This window comes from Apteryx mantelli, chromosome 13 (genome assembly GCF_036417845.1).
Source record: "Apteryx mantelli isolate bAptMan1 chromosome 13, bAptMan1.hap1, whole genome shotgun sequence".
Classification (NCBI taxonomy): domain Eukaryota; kingdom Metazoa; phylum Chordata; class Aves; order Apterygiformes; family Apterygidae; genus Apteryx; species Apteryx mantelli.
This window is the reverse complement of record NC_089990.1, coordinates 25,660,411-25,681,384: the sequence shown is the minus strand read 5'-3', so window position 1 is coordinate 25,681,384 and position 20,974 is coordinate 25,660,411. Positions and strand designations below refer to the sequence as shown.

Here is a 20,974-nt window from a genome sequence, read left to right as displayed (position 1 = left end):
GGTGCTTCCCCCCCAGTTGGTATCACAGGGCCAGGCTCAAAGTAGGGGGCAGCTCTTGCACCCCTGCGGCTGAATATCACATGCCGGCACCTGCCTCTGAACACCCTGCCCTGTGCATGTGTGCGAATGCCTTCCCACACAACCCTCGGACATGTGAGTCCTCCCACGTGCGGGTGTAAATGGGGCTCCCCACGCACGCAAGCCCGTGTGAATGCCCCCCCACTCGCCTGCACTCACGAGCACCCTCACGCATGTAGATACGCATGTGTGAGCACCCTGCCTCATTCACAGCCATGCAATTCCCCTTGCACACCCACAGGAATACTCTAGCTCACACATTGCCCCGTTTGCCACCGCAGGCAAATAGCCCAGTCATGCACACACGTGGAAAAACCCCGCTCCCACCTATGTGAATGCTCCTGCAACGGATGCCACCCTATTCACACACACGTGTGTGAACGCTGCCTGCAATTGCGTGTGAATGCGCCTCGTTCAGATACGTGGGGACACCCTGCTCATGCACAGGTGTGTGCACGTGTGCACTTATCCCCCGTTTGCACATGCACAGGTTGCTGCAACCACTTGTGGAAGCCCCCCTGAGTCATGCACACACGTGGACCTTCTACTTGTGCACATGTGTGCACACCCCAGCCAGGCCGGGCTGGGTGGTACCAGCACCGCGACTCTGTGGAGCCGAGCCCGGCCGTGCTGAGCCAAACACACGCTGCGCCAGCCGTGCTGAGCCCAGCTGAGTCGGGCTGGGCCGTGCAGAGCCGGGCTGAGCCAAGCCGCACCAAACCACGCCATGCTGAACTGGCCTTGGCGAGCTGGAGGCGAACCATGCCGGACCCCGCTGTGCTGTGCCAGCCCTCCCGCTCTGCCGGGTTGAGCCAGACCCAGCTGCACCGTGCCCAGCCAAGCCGAGCGGAGCTGAACCGTGTGGGCCGAGCCGAGCCCAACCGCGGCCACCCCCCTTAGCATGCCACACTGCGCCGAGCCAAGCCACGATGGGCAAAGCCGAGGCAACGGGGCCAGGCCGAGCTGAGCCGAGCCTAAGCATGCCGCGCCGGGCCGAGCCGAGCCGAGCGGGGCCGGGCCGGGCGGAGCGGGGCCGCCCCCCCGCGCCTCATTGGCCGCGCCGGGGCGGCCCCGGTGCCGGGCTGGGCCCGCCCCGGCCCGACCCGCTCCGCTCCGCCCCGCCCCGCCGAGCCGCCCCGGCGGGCGGGCGGGGGGTGTCATTTCCTCCGCGGGGCCGAGCGGCCGGGCCGGCGGCGATGGGCCGGTAGCGGCCATGGAGCGGGCCGAGGGCCGGCCCGGCGCCGTGCAGTACGTGCATGTGCAGCTGCAGGGCGGCGCGCCCTGGGGCTTCACGCTGCGCGGCGGGCTGGAGCACGGCGAGCCCCTCATCGTCTCCAAGGTAGGGCCGCCGCCGCCGCCGCCGGGGCAGCCTGCAGGGGGCGCCGTCCGCCGGGGCGCCGCCCGCCGGGGCATCGGCCCGGCCGAGCGGGGCGCGCGCCGCGCCCGCCCCGCCGCCCCCCCCCGACGGGGCGCCCGCCGCCCTCTTTGTTCGGCGAGTGCCTCCGCGGGGGTCCGGGCGGGCCGCGGCGGTGCCGGGTGGAGGGGCGTCAGGGCCGGCTCCCCCCGCCGGGGCGGTCCCGGGTGGGGGGGCATGGGGGCTGGCCCCCCCCAACCCGCCGGGGCGGTCCCGGGTAGGAGGCGCCGGGGCCGGCTCCCCCCACTGGGGGTTCCGCGGCTGGAGGGGCGCCGGGGCCGGCTCCCCCCATTGGGGGTTCCCTGGGTGGAGGGGCGTCGGGGCCGGCTCCCCCCGCCGGGGCGGTCCCGGGTGGGGGGGCATGGGGGCCGGTCCCCCCAACCCCGCCGGGGCGGTCCCAGGTAGGAGGCACCGGGGCCGGCTCCCCCCATCGGGGGTTCCCCGGGTGGAGGGGTGCCGGGGCCGGCTCCCCCCATCGGGGGGTCCCCGGGTGGTGGGCAAAGGGGCTGGCTCCCCCCACCGGGGCAGTCCGTGGGTGGAGGGGCGCCAGGGTCAGTCCCCGGCTCGGGGGCATCGGCGCCAGCCTCCCGCAGTTCTTGGTTCCTCCCTGGAACGGAGGCTCTGCCGTGGCGCTGGAGGTTATCTGGTTTCGGAGGCTGGGCTTGATTGGGACCCGGGTGCCACCCCCGCCCCGTTGGCACGCTGGGCCGGGGGCGGGCAAGGTGGCCCACCCCATCCCGTCCTGCCCCGGCCCTGCCCGGGGCCCAGCGGGCTCCCGCGGCGAGAGGCTGCTGCTGCCGACTTGCTCCCTGGGTGCCCGGACACGGGTCCTGCTCCCTCCTGCGCCCCGGTGCGGTGCGGCTGGGGGTCTCCCAGCGTGGCCAGCTGTGCCCAGAGGGGTGCCACAGGGGCCCGACTCCCCATCCCCGCTCTGGCGCCCAGCTGCTGCAGGGGCACCCGGCGGTGGGGCAGCGTGACGGCTTGCCTTGCCTTTGCCCCCCACTTTGGGTGCCGGGCTCCAGCCCCTGTGCGGCTCGTGGGGCTCAGGGTGCCCGGCAGCCCCCCGGGAGCCTCGTGGGGACGGCAGCGCTTGGCGGCTTTGCAGCACTGCCCGCACCCGCCGAGGATGGTGCCTTGGCACGGGGTGAGCGGGACTTGGGGTCTCCGTGATGAGATCCCCCCGGCTCTGCCGGGCCACCCCGCTCCCGTCGCCACTGGGGTGGGAGCAGCCTTGCCGCAGAAGCCTGTTGCCCGGCCCGGGGTGGCGGGGGGCTGCCGTGGGGCACGGCGGAGGCAAGGGGCGCGCGGCAGCGGTGGCCGAGACGGGCCCCTCGCACGCAGCCTTGTCTCAAGTCACGGGGCCGATGCAGGGCAAAGGGGGGCCGAGGTGGAGCGGAGGGACAGCCCTGGCCCGGCGGCAGGAAGAAACTCCTCCGGCACATCCGTTGGGCCGGCGCGGAGGGCGGCCCCCTCTCCCAGGCGCCGGCCGGGGACGGGACGGGGGGCGGCCCGCTGGCTGGCCCCCACCTCCCCGATGCGCTTCGGCTCAGCTGCGGCCCGGATCCGGGTTTGCCTTGGGTGCGGTGCCGGCAGAAGGGAGGAGCTGGGCCCGAACGCCTGGGTCCGTTCTGCCGCCGCCGGGGTGGGGGCGAGCGGCCGGGTCGCAGCAGCGCCTCGCCGCTCCCCGGCCTCGCCGCTCCCCGTGCCCGCGTCCGCTTCGGGGTTGCAGTGAGGGCAGCACCCTCCGCTGGGGGACCCTTCACACACCCGTTGGGCAGCGCCGGCAGGGGCGACCCACCCCGCTTGACCCCATCCCTGGTCCATGGCCGGCGGCGGGGGTGCTTGGCCGCCTGCCTGCCCCAGCTGCCGCTGCCGGGGGCAAGGCGGCTCGCAGTGCCGGGCCCCGCCGCAGCCGCCCTGGGGCTCGTCTCGGGGCTCTTGGCCCGCCCCGAAGCGGGCCGGCTGCGTGCAGGGCCCGGCGCACCCTCCGCGGGGACGCAGACGCGGGCGGCGCGGTTTGCCTGGGGGAGCTGGGAAAGTAGCTTGGGTCTCTGCCCTGCACCCCGGGGTGTCGCCGCGGGCGGCTTGGGCCCGGGTGCCATGCCAGGCTGTGGGGCGACCGGTGCCCATGCTGCACCTTGGTCCTGGGGTGCGTGAGCTCGTCCTGGGGGCTTGGGTGCTGGCCTACCTCCTGCGGCTGTTTGGGGAAGGGACGGGGGTCCCGGGGAAGGGCCGAGGCAGACGCCCTGTCTGGGGGCGAGCAGGGTGGGCTGGGCACGCTTCCTCCAGCTTCCCGCTAGCCCGGAGCTGCTCCGTGCTAGCCCTCCCCTGGGCTCTTCCCGGCCCCGCTGCCGCCCCCCCAGCAGGGCGGTTCTTGCGGAGCCCGGGTGGGCGCCGGGCCGGGGGGTGCCGGGCCCCCCGCGCTCCCTCGCCGGGGCCGCTCCCGCCGCGTGTGCCTCTGCAGACAAAGGGGGTTTGTTCCAGCGCTCTGTGCGCTCAGGGCAGAGTCCCCCGGGGCGCCCGGCTCCGCCGTCGGCCCCACTGCCGGCGCGGCCCTGCAGAGGTGCGTGCGTGCCGGCGCGTGCGGGGAGGGGGCAGCCCCTGCCCGCAGCCTGGGGGGAGCGCCAGGCCCCGCGCCGGAAAGGGGGGGGGCGTCCCGACGCTCGGAGAGCGAGCTCGGCTTCCGATCCCGCTTCGGCTGGGATTCCTTCCTCCAAGCAGAGCCCCGCGGTGGGGCTGGCGCAGCGGCTGGTCGCTCTGCGTGCTGCCTGGACGCTGGCGCTGCCGTGGTGTGGCACGGTGCAGGGTGGGAGGTTTGCACGGTGGCATGGCACGCATGGCTTGGGCACCGGTGTGGCTGTCCCCCCTTTCAAGCAAAGTCCCCCCTGGACAGGCAGCTAGTCCTGTCGGCCTGCCGATGCCCACCCTGCCCGCTGCTGGTGCCCGGAGCAGGAGGGCTGGTGTGCCCGCTGGCAGCGTGACAGGGCTGCTGCCACCCAGCTCCATTCATGTGCTCAGCCCTGCCCTTGGCAGTGCCAGGAACTGGTGGGGAAAGGACAGAGATAGGGCAGTAGCTGAGGTTGCTTCCAGTCCCCCTCCAACTCCCCCTGTGCCCTGGCAGCATTGCATGTGGCTTGGCCAGCTGCTTACAGGAATGCTGGGGAAAGGGGTATGGCAGTGCCACCGTTAGGGCCCAGTGTGAACACGGAGGGGCAGCGTCAGGGGAAATGCCCCAGAGCAGGACTAGCCAGGCGAGGCCCAGCAGGCAGCAAGGCTTGGCTGCCAGGGCTGAGTTCATCGGTGGCGGAGGCAGAACAAGGAGTTGTTTGTGCCAGATTTAGTTCCTGGCTGGAGATGCCAGCTCTGCGCCCTACCCGCCTGTCGCAGCGCACGCCGCGTCCCAGACGCAGCTCCGGCCCTGGCTGCGCCCTGCTGCCAGGCACCCCGTCACCACTGACTCAGCCCCGTTACGGCGACAGGCGGGCTGGGGTGGGCACTTCCCCATGCCAGACACGGCCTGGCTCCTGGGCACGGAAACAGGGGCGAAGCTGTGGTCTGCCCTGCCCGGCCTCCGTGCCCAAGGCAGGGAGATGCAGCCACCGTGGCGACATCGGGGCCAGTGGGTCAGCGGTGAGCTGGCCTGGCATGGCGGGGGTTAAAGCTGAGCGCTCCAGCGAGCTTGCTGGGAGCGGGAGCCCTTGGGCAGAGCAGGATGCGGGATGGCGGTGCCGGGGCAGCGCGCTGTGCCCTGGGCACGTGACTCTGGCTGCCGCGGGGCAGGAGGGCACCCTGCCTGTGTCGGCAGGCTTGTCGGGCTCTGCACCCCCGTGGTCACTGTGGCAGCCTTCCCACGGCACTGCCAGGAGCTTTCCGGGGCTGGCACAGGATACCCGCTGTCCCTGCCCTCCCTGCCCATGCCGGGGGACTCAGGTCTGTGCCAGCACTGGCTTGCCACCAGCTCTGGGGATGGGGTGCCACCCACGGGGACAAAACTAGGGTTGTCCCAGTGTAGAGGAGGGGGAGCCGCGGGGAGCTTGGCAGTGCCAGGGGAGCCTCGAGCGGCGCCAGCAGCCAGGGCATCACCAAACGCTGCTCTCTGCCAAGCCGGGGGCACTGAGCGGAGGTGCCTGGCACTCGGCAGGTCTCCGGGAGCAAAGACAGGCAGCTCTGCCCCTGTGGCCCCAGGGTGTGGGGGACACCTGGCCCGTTTTGGCCATGGCTGTGCCAGGCAGGGCAAGCCTGGCTCTTGCCGCCTTTGAGCTGGCGAGGGAGATGGCCGTGGAGAGAAGGTAGCGGGCAGCGGCCAGGCTGCCTGCCCTGTGCCTCCTGCCCCATTGCCCCGGGATGCCCTTTCCCAGCTCCTCCAGGTGCCAGCCCTGCCCATGGGCAGGGGGACCCCCCCCCCCCCCGCTGCATGCCAGCGCTGGGAACGGGTGCCCCAGGGCATGTGCAGGGTGGCCAGGCTGCTTGGGAGCTGCAGCTGCCCCCAAGCCTGGGGGCCTGGCTGCCGCCCAGGCTGTGGCTTCAGCGACGAGGCTGCGGGTGCCGCGGGCAGAGCTTGTTTCTCCGCTGGGCTGAGAGCGCCAGGACAGGCTGGGGGAGCCCAAAAGCGAGATGGATGCAGGAGTCCTGGCACAGGGCCCTGCCAGATTTGCATGTCACCCTGGGGGTGGCTTTAGGATCCAGCCAGGTCTGGGTCCCATAGTTGGGCAGGGCATGGAGGGTCCTGGGGGGGATCCCTGGGCACTGCCCCCCATGAACGCGCATCCCGGGAGCTGCTGCGGGTGGTGCAAGCCCTGAGGGGTGACTGGCAGCCATGCCCTGGCCAGGGGTGCCAGAGGCATGTGTGTCCCTTGAGGCAGTGAGTTTGGGCGTCTGTGCAGTGCCTGGTGCCCCTGTGCCCAAAAGCCCCAGCATCAGGCTTGGGGCAGGTGGCGGGGGCTCCGTGCATGCTGGGCTTGTCCCGGAACTGCCTGCTCTGGGCTTTTGCCCTGCCCTGTTGGCCCAGCGGAGCAGGCAGATGGCCTCGGGCCGCATCCTGGGTGGACTGTGCCTGGCAGGGAGCTGAGCTCGGCCTGGTGCTCAGAGCCTGGCCCCTGGGCTCCTCTCTGCTTCGGGGGGGGTGAAGCTGTGCCAGCGCTTCCCCAGGCCCGGCATCCCCCTGCTGTGCCAGGGGCACAAGGGAAGCAGAGCAAGTGCAGATAGCTCTGCTGCCCCGTGCCCTCTGCTTGCACTGGGAAGCCCTTGGTGTCCTGCTGCCGGAGCTGGCACCGGCCAGAGACTAAGGCATGCCCAGCTCCATGCTGCCTGGTTGTCTTACCCGCTGTGCCTTAGCCCCCCACAGCCTGGCACCAACTATGGGGTGCAAGGGGTTGGGCACGGGGATTCCCGGTGCCTCCAAAGCAGCGGGTTTGGCAGGAAAGCCAGAAGTGCGTGCCAAGCCCCAGAAACAGGTTGCCTGTCCTCCCTCCCTCCCTCCCTCCCTCGAGCAGCCGCTGTGCCAGGGCTGCCCGTGGCTGCACCTACCTGGCGGCCGCCGCTGGGGCACAAACAGCCCCGCGCACGACTTCACGGCATCCTGGCGGCCCCGCCGAGCCTGGAAGAGCCTGGGCCCGAAACGCCTGCTCGCCCGCGTGGCGCGCCCGGGCTCTGCCGGCTCCCCGCGGCAGGGCTGGACGTGCGCAGGCAGCGGTGGGGAGCGGGGGGCTCAGCGTGCCGGCCAGGGGCTGGCATCTGCGCCTGACAAAGGGCCCTTGTGCTGCCCGCGCCTGCGGGGGAATCTGCTGGGAAGGGACATTTTTCTTCTTCCCCCAATGCCCTTTATTTGCTCAGAAATTCATGTGACCGGGCTGGGGAGGGGAGCCCGGCGGGCCACTCGGCGCAGCAGATCCGCCAGGCTCTTCGCGGCAGCGGCGGGGTACCCGCAGAGAGGGGCGCCCCATTTTCCGCCCATCACCAGACCCCTGCGCCGCCAGCCCACGGGAGAGGGGTGAGCCGGGCCATGGGGGCACCCTCCCCACGGGGGCCGCTGGGTGCCAAGCAGGCTCCGGGGCACGCGGGACCTCGGCTCGTGTTGCCGGGGCAGGGGCACTGCTTGGCAGGAAAAGCATTGCAGTAACAGGGCGTTTTGGGGGGCTGGGGGTGCCAGGGCGGGCATGGCGGGCTTGACGGGTGCTGGGGGTTTGGATTCGCCGTGCTGGGGCGCGCCTTGGCTGGCAGCTCCCTTTGCAATGCTCTCCTCTGGCCACCGCGCCCCAGGATGGGGGCACCATCCCAGCAAGCATGGGAACATGCTTTGGTGGGGGGAACATTTCCCAACCTGGGGGTGCCCCGGGTGCCCTGTCCAAGGCTGTGCCCCTCGCTGACACCCATCTCTGTCACCCAGGTGGAGGATGGCGGGAAGGCGGCCCTGTCCCGCAAGCTGCAGCCGGGCGACGAGCTGGTGAACATCAGCGGGACCCCGCTGTACGGGTCGCGCCAGGAGGCCCTCATCCTCATCAAGGGCTCCTACCGCACCCTGAAGATGATCGTCCGCAGGTCGGCAGCGCTGCGGGCGGGTGCCGGGGGGGCATCACCCGCCGCGGGTGGGAAGGGGACCAGGCTGGGTGTTGGGGGGCACCCTGGCTGGGTGCTATTTGCAGCCAGGTCCCCGTCCCCCCAGCTGGAGCAGAGGGAGGGCACAGCACCCCGCACGCCCTGGCACCCTGCTGCCCGTGCCCTGGGGTGGGGGTGGGAGGTGGTGCGGAGCTCCCCCCCCCGTCCCCCAGGGCCTGGAGCCGTGTCGGGGGGCAGAGCGCGGGCTCCCGTCCCTCTCGCAATGCCTGGGCGTTATCTCTGGGCTCGTTCGCTCCTCTCCCTTCCTGCCGCCTCCCGGCGCCCGCCCCTGCGCCGGCCGCCTGGGGAAGGAAGGGGAGGCAGGGCTGCTCGCCGCGGCCCCCCCGCCGCCGTCCCAGCTGCCCGGATTCACTCCCGCGGCCGCCGCGGAGCTGATCGCCGGCTCCCACGCCTGGGCGGCCGCTCCCGGGACACGGAGAGGCTGCTGCGGTTTGGGGCAGCGCCCCGGGGTGGCGGAGGGGGCCACGGGGTCGTGCCGCTGGTGGCTGGCAGGATTCAGCCTCATCCATGGTGAGTTTGGGGGCCCTGGGGCAGGGAGGGACCCCTGTGCCCCCAGGCCCCTCCGCTCCCCCCCCCAGCTGTGCCCTCATGCCTGGGACAGGCACCCAGCTGAGCTCTGCCCTGCTCATCTCGCCTGCCGCGGGCCTGTTGGTCCTGCCCACAGGGACCTGGCATCTCCTCCCTGGCATCCTCTGCGCCTGCTTGGCTCATTCCGAGGCTGGCGATGGTGCTGCTGCGGTCGGTCCTTTGGATCTGGGGGGCAGCATTTGCCCGCGTGTTCGGGCAGCGTTGCTGGACACCGCTGCCTGGGCGCGTGGGGGGACGAGGGTGCCACGAGCCTTGGGGCTGCCTGGCGCTGGTGGTGGCACGGAGCTGGCAGCAGGCTCCCTGCCCGGGGGCACTGTGCTGCCCTGCGTTTGCTGTAGGTGCTGCGGGCTCCAGACTTTTTAGGCCCTGGGCAGAAGGAGGTCCACGGATGGACCGCCTGGTCCCTTGTCCCCATCCACACCGACGGAACCCCTGTGTCTGCCCGCCGAGGAATTAGGAGCTAGGTCAAGCCTGTGGTGGGGACATGGAGGTGTCTCCAAGGTCCCTTTGGAGGGCACTGCCCTGCTTTTTCTCTTCTGAGGCAAACCTTCCCAGGCTGGGACGCCCTTTGGAGCAATGCCCACCAAAGGTGTGGCCGTGGGGGAATGGCGCGGGCACAAAGAGCTGGGAGAGGAGGCCGTGAAGCCCTGCAGGATGCCTGGCATGTAACGTCATGCTGGAGACCAACCCTGCAGGGCGGGAGTGCTGCCCACTTGCCACATTGTACCATGCTTCTAAGTGCAAAAAGCCGGTGGTGTCCATGGATGCGGTCAAATACTATGGCTCCAGCAGCTGAAGCTCTGGGGGGCTCAAATTTGTGCTGGGCTGCAGGAGAAGCAAGTTGAGGTAGTGGCCAGCAGGGCTCCTTGTATGGCCCGGCACACTATGCCCCATGGCCCTCTGCCCGCTGGGTCATTGCTCAGGCGAAGGTTGTCTCCCTGGAGCTGATTTGGGGCTATGTTTAGCTTGGTCCCTTGTTGAAGCTGGCACCGAGGACACTTTAGGAAGAGACTCAAGCCTCCCCTTCCCACGGTTCCCAAGGCGCCCAGGCAGTGCCGGGCTGTCCCCTCGCCTGGGCCAGGGGATGCCAGTGCAGCTGGGAGCAGGTGGGGGAGCCCCGGCAGAGCGGGGCAACCGCTGGAGCAGGCCTGTGGGGCGCCCCCGCCTTCTCTCCGGAGCCAGGCGCTCTTGGAGCCGGACCCTCCTCTTCCCTGCCGTCCCCCCTCGGGCGGGTGCTGGCCTGGGGGGGACAGGAAGCCCTGTAGGAAGTGACTTCAGCCCCGGTTCCTCGGCCCGGCTTCCTCCCCATTCTTGTCCTCTCCCGTTGTTGCTCTTGGCAGGAGGAACGTGCCCGTTCTCCGGCCCCATTCCTGGCACATGGCCAAGCTCTCCGAGCTCCGTCCCGACGCCACTGCCATGCACTGCCCCGCTGACACCTTCAGCCTCTCCTGGCCCTCGGGATGTGATGTCAGGTGAGCCCGTGGGGCGGCTGCGGGACGTGGGAAGGGAAGGGGGACAAGGGGTGCCCTCTTGGCCCATTGCAACGGGGTGGGAGGGCTCGGGGAACCCTGGGGTGGTTCTTGCTGAGGTCCTTTGCTTGCTTGCCCCTTGCCGGTGCCCCACACCACTGCTGGGCATCCCCCTGGTGTCCTGCCTTGGTGGCCTGAGGGGTATTGCTGTGCCCAGCTGGGCCATGGGGAGCGGGGCAGGTTGGCAGCATGGGTGCCCCCCCAGCCTGGGCCAGGCTTTCAGCCTGCCTCTCCCAGCCCTGAAGCCTTTGGGGCCTGGAGACACAGACCCAAAGGAGCCCGGGCCGTGGGGTCGCTTGCCCTGGCCCCCTGCGTCCTCTCCCCCTGCTATTTGCTCTCGGGCTCGCAGTTCCCTGCAGGAAGGGGTGGTGGCTGCTGCCGGAGGCAGCGAGAAGCTGATGAATCCCAGCGCCCCCCCCGGCCGGAGCCGGGCAGACCCCGCGGGCCAGGGTGGGCTGGCAGACAGAGTCACGCCCGGCCCCGTGCCCTGGGCATCCTGCGTGTGCAAAGGCGGCGGCGGTGCCCGCCAGGCCCGTCGCAGGGGCAGGGGGCGTTTCGTGGCTGGCAGGGGAGCTGGGCAGGGGGAAGAGGGCTGGGGGGCTGCAGGCACCGCTAACGCCAGCGCCCTGTGGCCGGCAGCGAGCTGTCGCTGCAGTGGAACCCGCTGTCCCGGCACTGCAGCACGGACAAGAGCAGCTCCATTGGGAGCATGGAGAGCCTGGACCAGCCCAGCCAGGCCTACTACGAAGGGAACCCCTCGCCTGTTGACCAGGCCCTGTACCACAACAAGCGGGACTCGGCCTACAGCTCCTTCTCCGCCAGCTCCAACACCTCTGACTGCGCCCTCTCCCTCCGTCCCGAGGAGACGTCCTCCACCGACTCTATCCTCCAGGGCCTGGCCCCCTGCAAGCATCCGGACGGGCGCTACCTCCAGACGGGCACCGACGGTGCGGAGTCGCCTGGCCGCACCAGCCGGCACCCCGCGCCCGAGCCGTGCCCACGTGACAGCAGCCCGGCAGGCTCCTGGCGAGTGCCTGCGCCGCCCCAGCCGCCCGTCAGGAGAGACAGCCTCCGGGCATCCCCGGCCGGCGGCGCGGAGCGGCGCCGCGCCTCCGTGCCGGCTGACTCCCTGCAGAACAAGTGCAGGTGGATCTCCGACACCTTCCTGTGCCAGCGCGACAAGGACCTGGAGGGCTCCTGCGGGCAGATGCCAGGGGCATATCCTGGGCATGCAAAGGACCGTCTCTCCTCCGAGCAGTATTACATGCTGAGCTCCCCGCCGGAGCGGTGCCTGGCCAGCACTGAGCAGCTCCTGGAGGACAGCGTGGAGCACGTGCGTGGGGACCGGCTGTACGAGGACAGCAGCGGGCGCCCAGCACCGGACACCGGGCCAGAAACGGCAGGTGACAGCCCGTCGCTGGCTCCCCTCAGCTGCCACGCGCTGCACCGGCACAGCGCCCCGGAGCAGCTGCTGGCCTCCCAGCTGCGCTGCCTGCGCGTGGGTGCGGGCAGCAGTGGGCAAGCCTCGCCAGCCTCGCCAGCCCACGACGGGCACCGCTGGACCCTGTCCCCACTGCACACAGAGCACCGACTGGAGGGCGGCTGTGCGCCAGGCGCTGGGGACGTGGGGGCCCCCGAGGCACCCGGTGGCTGTGCCGCGAACCCCCCGCGCTGCCAGGAGATGTACCATCGCCTGCCGCCCTACCGCTGCTGCCCGGAGCCGCCGAGAGCCTGTGGGCTCAGCAGTGAGCCGGCCGGCGGCGGCCTGACGCCGGCTCACAGCATGGAGACGTTGGTGGAGGAGGAAGGCAAGGAGGGCCGGGCAGGGGGCCGGCGAGCAGGCGCCCCTCACCACCGCTCGGCTCAGATGCGGCGCCGCAGTGACCGCTTCGCCACCAACCTGCGCAACGAGATCCAGCGCCGGAAAGCCCAGCTGCAGAAGAGCAGGGGCTCCGCAGCGCTGCTGCGCGGCGAGGAGCCCGTGGAGGAGGCGGACGAGGCCGCGGAGCCCGGCGTGCCCGGCTGCGCGGAGGGGCCGCGGGCCCGAGCGGAGCGTCTGAGCCCCGCGCCAAGTGAAGACGGCGGGCATCCCGCCTGCATGGGTGACCAAGACACCGCCACCCCCGAGCTGGCGCCTGTCCCCAAAGGGCCGCCGTCCCCCGAGCGTGAGAGGCAGCGGGCGCCGCCGGCGGGCAGGGGACGCTGGCGCTGGTCTCCCGAGCGCAAGCTGCAGCCGCAGCGGTCTCCGAGCCCCCGGGAGCCAGAGGGCTACGGCAAGGTGCAGGAGGCACCGGGGTCCCCGCTGCGGGCCGGCGATGAAGCTGTCCTGCTGCCCTTCGCCGACCGGCGCAGGTTCTTCGAAGAGAGCAGCCGGCCCTTGCCCGCCCGGCACGTCAAGCCCAGCGCCTACAGGCCCAAGGCAGGCGAGCCCAACGCCTTCCAGCCCGTGGGCACCGAGCGCCATGACTCCCGGCGCCTGTCCCTCGACCAGCCGTATGGGCCGCCCTCGCCCGCTCGCCCCGGCTCCGCTGGCCCGTATGCCGAGTGTTGCCGGGAGCAGCCCGCCTACTACAAGCCGCTGGCGCGGCACGGGGAGTTCGAGTACCTGCGGGCCTTCCCCTACGCCTACGGGGGCCCGGGCCCCGTGCTCCGCGAGCCCTGCCGCTACTGCTCCGGCGACCTGTGCCCCTCGCTGCTGCCCCGCGGCCACGGCTGCCGCTGCCCGCCGCCGCCCTCCTGGGCACGCTGCTCCGACTGCTACTGCCCGTCCTCCCACGCCGTGCGGGAGGAGAGCGACGCGTGGTCGCCCCGGAAAGCCCTCCCTCCGGTGAGTGAGCCGTTGCGAGCAGGCCGTGCGCGCTCCCGCGTCCTCCTGGCGGACGTGCCTTCGCAGCTGGGTGCCCTGGGCCCTCTCCTTGACACCCAGGGCTGCTGGGGGTCCCAGCAGCGCCTGTCCCTCCTGGGCGCACGCGCCCGGCACTGTGCCTGTGGGCCTCGGTGGGACCTGTGGCACCGGGAGCCGCACTTCATCTGTATCCGTGCCCCTCTCCTGGGACATGCAACACCGGCACGATGCCCACGCCAGTGCTCTCATCCTGCCCCTGGCCAGCTGTGCGCAGCTGGGGGAGGCACCCGGGTGCTGGAGGGAGGGCTGATCCTGCCGTTCATGCTCTGTCTGATTCCCCCGCCTAGGAATTTCCTCTGGACGAGTGGGAGCCTCCGGCAATAAACAGGAAAACCAGCCAGTCCGTGAGGTAAGCGCGGTGGTGGGGGACTGCCGGGAGGGCGCGTGTGCCGCTCGGCAGGAAACCTCCCGAGGCGCCTGCCCCGAGGAGAGCGGCACGGAGTCGCCAGCTCGGCACGCCGGGTGCCCCGCGGGGCCCTCGGGCACGGGCGGGCGCGGGCTGGCGTACGCTGTGCTTCTGCGTCGCGACGTGCTATGGGCTCCCGTTAAGGCGCTGGCCGCACCTGCAGAGGGCGGCTCTGGACCCGTCCTGGGGCGGGCGGGGGCCCAGGGGTGCAGGTGTGGAGGTGCTCCCCGGGGAGCAGGGGAGGTGCGGGTGCCCAGGCTGAGGAGCACCTAACAGCCGTAGCTCTCCTCCCTTAACGCAGCGCCTTTCCCCCGCCAAAGCAGCTGGGTGCTGCCATCCCCCATTCAACAGCCGGGGAAACTGAGGCAGGGGCAGGCGGTGCCCTGCCGGCCAGGCTGCCGGTGGTGCTCTGCCCACTTAGCCTGGCTGCTTTCCCCTGCCGGGGCCGGGGGCCGCGGTGAGTGACGGTGTTGGGGGCGGTGGGTGTCCTCTTGCCTCCCCAGCGAGCTCTCCCGCTACAAACTGGGCTTCCCGAGGTTCGGCCCCTTCCGCCCGTGCTTCGAGAACGCCGAGCAGGAGTGGCCACCGTGCTACAGGGCCACGTCCACGCACGACCTGTCGTGGGACGGCGACCGGCCGGCCCGCTCCCCCGAGAGCCCTCCGGAGCCCCTCCAGCGCCCGCTGCGGGGCAGGGCCTTCTCCGAGAGCCACCTCAACCTGCAGCCTCCCAGCCCCCGGGGCAGGGACAGGAGGGAGCTTCCCCGCGCCAAGCCGGAGCCTGCCGGCCCGCCCAAAAAGAAGGGCCCGCCGCCCCCCCGGCCTCCACCCCCCAACTGGGAGAAGTACAGGCCACGCCGGCCGTCCCACCAGCAGCCTTTCCCGCCGGACGGCCCCGGGCACGGCGCGGCGGCGGCGCTGGAGCAGCCGCGGGTGCTGTCCCGCAGCATCGCCGAGGTGGTGCGGGAGCGCTCCCGGAGCCTCCCCGCGGAGCAGGCGGGCAGGTCCCGCGGGCACGGCGCCGACGCGGCGGACGCCTGGCCCCCGCCGGAGCACCCCAGCTCCCGCCCCTACGGCCCCAGCTCGCTCCGGAGGACGCCAGAGCCTGATGCCGGTACCGCCGACCTTTGCAGGCAAGTCGTGCTGCCCTGGCGAACCGTGGGATGGAGCAAGGCCACAGGCCTGTCGGCCGGTGCCGGGTGGTGCTGGCAGGCCCTCGCCACCCCAGGAACGTGCCAGGCCCTGCCAGGTCCCCGCGGGGGGCTGGAGCGGGTGCTGGGGGCTCCCCTGGTCCTGCTCTGGCACCGCAGGCCTCGGCAGAGAGCAGTCCTTGTACCGGGTTCTCCTTGCCCAGTGCTGGCCCCGGTCGCTCCCCTGCCCGTGTCCTGCCCTGCCTGCCAGGGTTCCTGGGCGCATGGTGGATTTTGGGGACAAGGGGCCCTTTCGACCCACAGCGTTTTATCTCCTGCTTGCCGGGCGTTGGAGTCTATGCTCCTGCGCCCGAGCGCTCGGCGCCCCCGGCTGTGGCAGGGCGCGTGCTTTTTCGTGGGAGGGGAGTTTCCCCGACTTTTCTCTTCACGCTGCTGGCTTCCCGCAACGGAGGGGGCATGGCCCGCCGGGGTCCCGTCACCCTCGCGTGCCAGCGGGCTGGCAGGGAAGCTGCTGCGGCCTGCCGGCGCCCCTGACGCGGGCGCCCCGCGGGGCTCACGTCCGCAGGTCGGACGAGGCTGGCGAAGAGCGGGCCAAGGCGAGACCCCCCTGGGAGAAGGAGGAGCAGCCCCAAAGGGTCGGCCGGAGCCAGGACCGCGGCTGGGCCAGCCCCTGCAGCGCGGGTGAGTGCTCCCCGCCTGCCCCGAGCCCCGGGGCTGCGCTGGCGAGGGCTGCCCCTCACACCGGCCCTTCTCCTCTCCCCGCAGCCGCCGAGGAGCCGGAGGCAAGCCCGGAGGCGCTGGAGGGAGCGAACTGCCGGGCGAGCGCGGCGGGCCGGCCCCAGCCCCGCCGCATGAACTCGGAGGAGCTGATGTGGGCCGTGGCGGGCAGGGACCGCTCCCTCGCCGGCATCCTCGTGCCACCCGCCAGCCTGGTCACCGCTGCTGAGCTCATGGGCGAGCTGTTCGCCAGCGGCGACCGGCAGGCCTGGAAGGACCGTTTCCAGCAGGACTGGCGCCTGGAGGCCGCGGCGCAGGAGAGGTAGGGCTGGCGCGGCGCTCGGCCCCCGCGGGCTGCCGGGGCGGCGCCAGGGTGGGCAGAGCCCCGGCGGCGTCGGGAGCACACGGCCCCGGTTTTCCCCGCGCTCCTGCCTGCTGCCGCTCTGCGGGCGGCCTGGGGAAGCCCAGCGCACCGGGGCCCTGGCCGCGCTCCCCCAGCACCGAGCGCCCCAGCCGGGCTGCTGTCCTCGCAGGCCGGAGTTTGAGCCCATCTCGCCACCCCCCGGGGGTACCGCCAGCCCCACCTCCTACTCCGCATATTACAACACGTCGGCGGGCAAAGCCGAGCTGCTCAACAAGATGAAGGATCTGCCGGAGGTGGTGGAGGGGAGCTCGGAGGACGACGAGGTGGATCACGAGCTGGCAGAGAAGAAGGTAAAGCAGGCGCTGCTCGGGCTGGAGGCGGGGTGCAGGGTAAGACCCGGGGGGAGCACCCGGCCACCCTCGCTCCTCTGTGCCTGCCGAGCAGGAGCAGGGTGGCTTGGCACCACTGTGCTGCCCAGCAGCTCAGCCTCCTGGGGGACCCAGGGTCCTTGCTCCCTGCCCCTCCCTGGCGTGGGGATGGAGCCCAGGCGTCCAGGGGCCTCTGACCCCTTTGCTCCCGCAGATGCAGCTGATCGAGAGCCTGAGCCGGAAGCTGTCGGTGCTGCAGGAGGCACAGCGGGGGCTGCAGGAGGACATCAGCGCCAACGGGGCGCTGGGGGAGGACGTGGCAGCCCGCCTGCAGGCCCTCTGCACACCCGGCGAGTTCGACAAGTACCGCCTCTTCGTGGGCGACCTGGACAAGGTGGTGAACCTGCTGCTCTCCCTCTCGGGACGCCTGGCCCGCGTGGAGAACGCGCTCAACAGCCTGGGGCCGCACACCTCCGCCGAGGACAAGGTGGGCTTGCGCCGGGGCGGGGGGCACCCAGGGGGGGTGGGTGGGCACCAGAGCGGCCCACGGGGCTGGGGCAAGCACCAGGCCTCCAATGCTGCCCATCTTGCCCGCAGCTGGCCCTGCGGGAGAAGAAGCGGCAGCTGGCAGCGCAGCTGGAGGACGCCAAGGAGCTGAAGGAGCACGTGGGGCGGCGGGAGAAAGCGGTGGGCGCCATGGTGGCGCGGTACCTGCGCGACGAGCACCTGCAGGACTACCAGCACTTTGTCAAGATGAAGTCGGCCCTCATCACTGAGCAGAGGGAGCTGGAGGAGAAGATCAAACTGGGCCAGGAGCAGCTCCGCTGCCTCCGGGAGAGTCTAGGCCAGGCCCCCGTGGGCTGTTAGCCCCATGCCCAGGCCACCCGGCCTCCCCTTGCCTGGGCAGCGCAGGCTCGTCTCTGCCAGTGGCCACGCTCTGAGCTTGCCAGCACCTTGTAGCAGCGAGAGGCCCCCGCAGACCGCGGGTGCCTCTCTGCCCCCCAAATGGGGGTCGTGTCTGGCTGCCAGCTGGGCCAGCCCCAGCAGAGCCAGAGGGTTCCTGGGGCCGGGGCGACGGAGGGGCGCTCACAGCGCCCTGCCCCTGTCGCCCACCGTCCTCCCCGTGGCACGGAGAGCCGCGCTACCAAAGCAGATCCAGCCCCTTGCTGGCTCTCTCTGTGTCTGTCTGTCCATCCCCTGCAGATTATTTATTTTTCTACTTTGCCAAGCAGGGGAGGGGGCACCAGGACTTAACCCCAGCCATGGGCACCAGCAGGGGAGGGGTCTTGGTGCCACGGAGCAGTCCTGGGCAAGGAGCATCTGTCGCCCCAGGGCCCAGATGCTGAAGGGACGGACCCCGCACCCTGGTTTGCCTCTGCCCACCCTGGCTGCATCCCCCTCCTTTTCCTGGACGCCGGTGCCCATCTCACGGCTGGTGCTGCACCATGTGCCTTAAAACCCAGAGATGCCACAGGGCATCATCAAGCAGTGCCTGCAAGGGTTAAACTGTCCTCTCTCTCTGTCCGGTCAGTCTGTCCAGCTCCATCCATCTGCCCAGCCGGAGCTGGAGGAATGTGCTGGGGACCTGCCTCAGCCCCCAGCATCCTCTTCCTCTCCATTGTGTCAGAAACAATGGCTCTGGCCAGCGGGCACTTAACCCGCTCCCTGCCAGCCCTGCAGCAGGCACAGCGCCCTGTGCGGGGCTGCATGCGGGACTCAGCGGGGTTGGCATGGCTGGGGCCTCACGGGCACGGCAGCCCCCAGAGGACGTGGGGATGGGTGCCCGGGGGGACCGTGCCCTGCCACAGCATAGGGCTGTGGGCACCGCTGCCATGGGTGGGGTTGGCACAGGGTCCGCCCAGCCATGGCCAGACAGCAAAAAACCCCTGCAGAGACCAAAGAGGGCTCATGCCCCCCCTGCCCCTTTCTCTCCCTGTGCCCCTTCCTGCCCTGGCATCCAAAAATAGCACTTAAACCTCACCCTGGGTCCTCACTTCTGACCTGCAGAAGGGCAGAAGTGGCACCTGTGGGGCGACTCCTGGCACTGCCGGGGCTGCTGCAGCCAGGCACGGCAGCCCCATTGGCACCAGCAGTGCCAGCCGCCTGCCCCACAAAGCCCGTGGCCCCACGGCTGGGCGCCAGAGCTGGCGGCAGTGAGGAGGGGGGCTCCATCGCCCCGAGGGTTTGTTCCTTGGGCTGCCTCTTCTGCGCCAGCTGAACCCCCTGCAAGCCTTCAGCCAGCTGGCCACGCGCCTTGGGTGCCCACAGGTGCCCACACACCCTCATAGCTCTGCTGGCAGAGGGTGCTGAGCCCCCCAGCTCCCCTCCAGCCCGTTGGACACTACTCCCTGATGCCTGCCCAGCTCTGGCCCTCGTGCGCTGCCTGGCAGGAGCTGCTTCCCCCACGTGTCCCTCATCTCAGCTGCCACCCGTGCCCGCACGGGACCATTGCTAGGACCAAAGAGTGCCCATGCGTGGCTGGACCCCCCCTGACGAGCACCCAGCAGGGTTCGGGGTGTGCGGAAGGGATACAATACGCTGCTGTCAGGCGGGCGCCGCGTTGCTGACCCTCGGCGTGCGGTCGCTGAGCAGCACGGGCGCTCGCCAGGAGGGAGCGCGCCGGTGCCAGCGTGGCTTGCTGCCTCTCGTCAAGTGCCGCTGGGCTTCTCACACACTAAAGGAGCAGCAGTTGCTGCACAGCCAGTCGAGCTGTGTCGCGTGGTTTGTCGCCGTGTCCCAGCGTGTTGCAGTCAGCTGGGTGGCCCTGGGGATGGTCATTGCCCGCCGGGGTGGGGAGCATGTTGCAGCGGGGGCCGGACGGGCCCTGCTGAGCTCAAATCCCCTTGGGGCACTGCCGCCCGCCAGTGACCCCCTGCAGAGGCAGCAGGTACCCTGGCAGAGCGGGAGCCAAGGCCTGCTCGTACCCTGGGAGGGGGGACACGGGGTCCTCTGCGCCCATCATGCCAGGCTGATTTGGGGCAGGGGACAGTGCCTGGACCCTTCCCAGGTGCACACAGAGGGGAAACAGGCAGCATCTGAGGGGGCTCCCACTTATAGCTTTGCCCATGGTGCTCACTGCCGTGGCATCGCTGGCTCCCGCAACCCCCAGGGTGGGCAGGGGGCTGTATTAAGCCCGGGTGCATGGCTGCACTGGATACAAATACCAGCTGGGAGCTTTAAGTCGGGCTAGGTTCAGGGCAGCATGGGTGAGGGGGTGTCCCCATGGCCCCAAGGCACTGCTGGAGCAGAGCCACCACCGACGTGGCTCAGTCCTGCTGGCTTACGGGGCTCTGGGGTGCCCTCAGTCACTGGAGCGTGGCAGGGTGGCACCTCGGGGCATGGCCGCTGTGCCCTCACTGTCTGGGCATCATCCTGGGTGCCAGGCTCTGCGTGCCAGTGGGCAGGCCAGGGGCTGGGCACCGCCTGCCGCTGCAGCGCAGGGTGCCATGGCCTGGCCTGGCATCCCCTGCCCATGCCAGGCAGCCCCATGCCAGGGCCGAGGCACATGCGTGACATGGCCAAGGCTGCTGGGGAGCCGTGGTGCAAGGTCGCTGCTGGCCGCTGGATGGCACCAGCACACGCGTGTGAGCACATGCACACAGGTGAACACATGGGGGGGTGCACACACTTGCACACACACATGCACACGCACACACACATGCACACACACGGGTGGATGCATGCACATGACTGAGCACTTGCACGTGTGGGTGGGCCCAGGCACACATTGGTGGGTGCACGTACATGCGTTTGAGCACGTGGCCCATGCAAGCTGGCACAGGCACACGGGGGCGTGCATGCACACGCCTGTGCTCACTCGCACACCTGGCTGAACGCATGCAAGTGTATGTGAGCACACACCCGGGGAAGTGTGGGCACATGCATGGAACCATGTGCACGCCTGGCTGGAAGCATGCACATGTGTGAACGCATGGCCACACAGGTGAACATATCCACACGTGTGTGAGCACACGCACAGGTGAATGCCTGCACCTGCGGGTGAGCACGCACGCATACAGGTGAGCACATGCACATTTGGGCAAACAAATGCACATGCAGGTGAGCACAGACTGACATGGGTGAAGGTGGACACATGTGGATGAACTCCTGCCCATGCGGGTGAGCACATGTACAGGCATGTGGACATGCATGCTTGTGCGAGCACACACATACCGGTAAATGCAGGTATACAGGGGTGAGCACATGCACGCGTGTGTGTCTGTGCCCCATGGTGAGTTTGAGACCCACTTGCCCCTCCGCAGTCTCCTTGCGGCTGCCAGGTGGGATCACAGACCCCAGTGCCCCAGGGCAGGTAGGAGGGAGGCACCACCACAGGTGGTCCACCCAGGTCCTCAGCGCCTGGGCTGGATGTGGCCGCACTAGCCTGCATACAGTGTGTTTGGGGCCAGGGTGGGGGATCCTGGGGATCCCTGCAGGGGACCCTACAGGGAGTTGCAGTCCAGCAGACTTGTCTTACCACATGGTGGCCCAGCACCTGCAGGCCCAGATCTCCTGGATTCCCAGAAGTGTAGACAGAGGTGGGACATGCTATGGGAGCCTCTGGCCCTGGTGTCTGTCTTCCTGTTACCATAATCTCTCCACATTACAGATCTCCATCTCCTCCTCGCCCCCTGGTCTTGAGGATGCCAGGAGCTGGCAGGGTGGTGGGAGGATACAAGGGAGTAGTGATGCTCCAGTGAAGCCCAACATCCCTATCACCATGGGAAACATGGAGCCCCAAAACTCTCCAACCAGGGCCAAATCCATTCCTTCCCTCCCCAGCTTATTGCAGCCTAAATGGCAAAGCCACACATGAGATGGGGCCACGGCCCTGGGAGCCCC

At 70.4% G+C, this 20,974-nt stretch overlaps 1 protein-coding gene across 2 annotated transcripts; it reads left to right on the top strand.

Moving 5' to 3' along the window:
* The first annotated feature begins 1,218 nt into the window (after positions 1 to 1,218).
* On the top strand, positions 1,219 to 18,838 carry SHROOM4 (shroom family member 4). Of its 2 annotated transcripts, XM_067304470.1 has the most exons (10): positions 1,219 to 1,417; positions 7,878 to 8,029; positions 10,036 to 10,167; positions 10,864 to 13,051; positions 13,417 to 13,478; positions 14,039 to 14,672; positions 15,259 to 15,722; positions 15,934 to 16,114; positions 16,347 to 16,619; positions 16,730 to 18,838. In XM_067304470.1, exons 1-10 carry the CDS (start codon positions 1,292 to 1,294, stop codon positions 16,997 to 16,999), a joined length of 4,482 nt encoding a protein of 1,493 aa, XP_067160571.1. In that variant the 5' UTR covers positions 1,219 to 1,291; the 3' UTR covers positions 17,000 to 18,838. The 2 variants fall into 2 exon arrangements, with proteins under 2 accessions (XP_067160571.1, XP_067160570.1); XM_067304469.1 differs by lacking the exons at positions 15,934 to 16,114; positions 16,347 to 16,619; positions 16,730 to 18,838 and having other exon boundaries at positions 14,039 to 15,364; positions 15,449 to 15,710.
* Positions 18,839 to 20,974: the final 2,136 nt, after the last annotated feature.

Coding starts and splice junctions, on each gene's coding strand:
- SHROOM4 (XM_067304470.1), top strand. CDS start 1,292: ATGGAGCGGGCCGAGGGCCGGCCCGGCGCCGTGCAGTACGTGCATGTG. Junction 8,030..10,035: donor CTGAAGATGATCGTCCGCAG/GTCGGCAGCGCT, acceptor TGCTCTTGGCAG/GAGGAACGTGCCCGTTCTCC. Junction 13,052..13,416: donor CCCGGAAAGCCCTCCCTCCG/GTGAGTGAGCCG, acceptor TCCCCCGCCTAG/GAATTTCCTCTGGACGAGTG.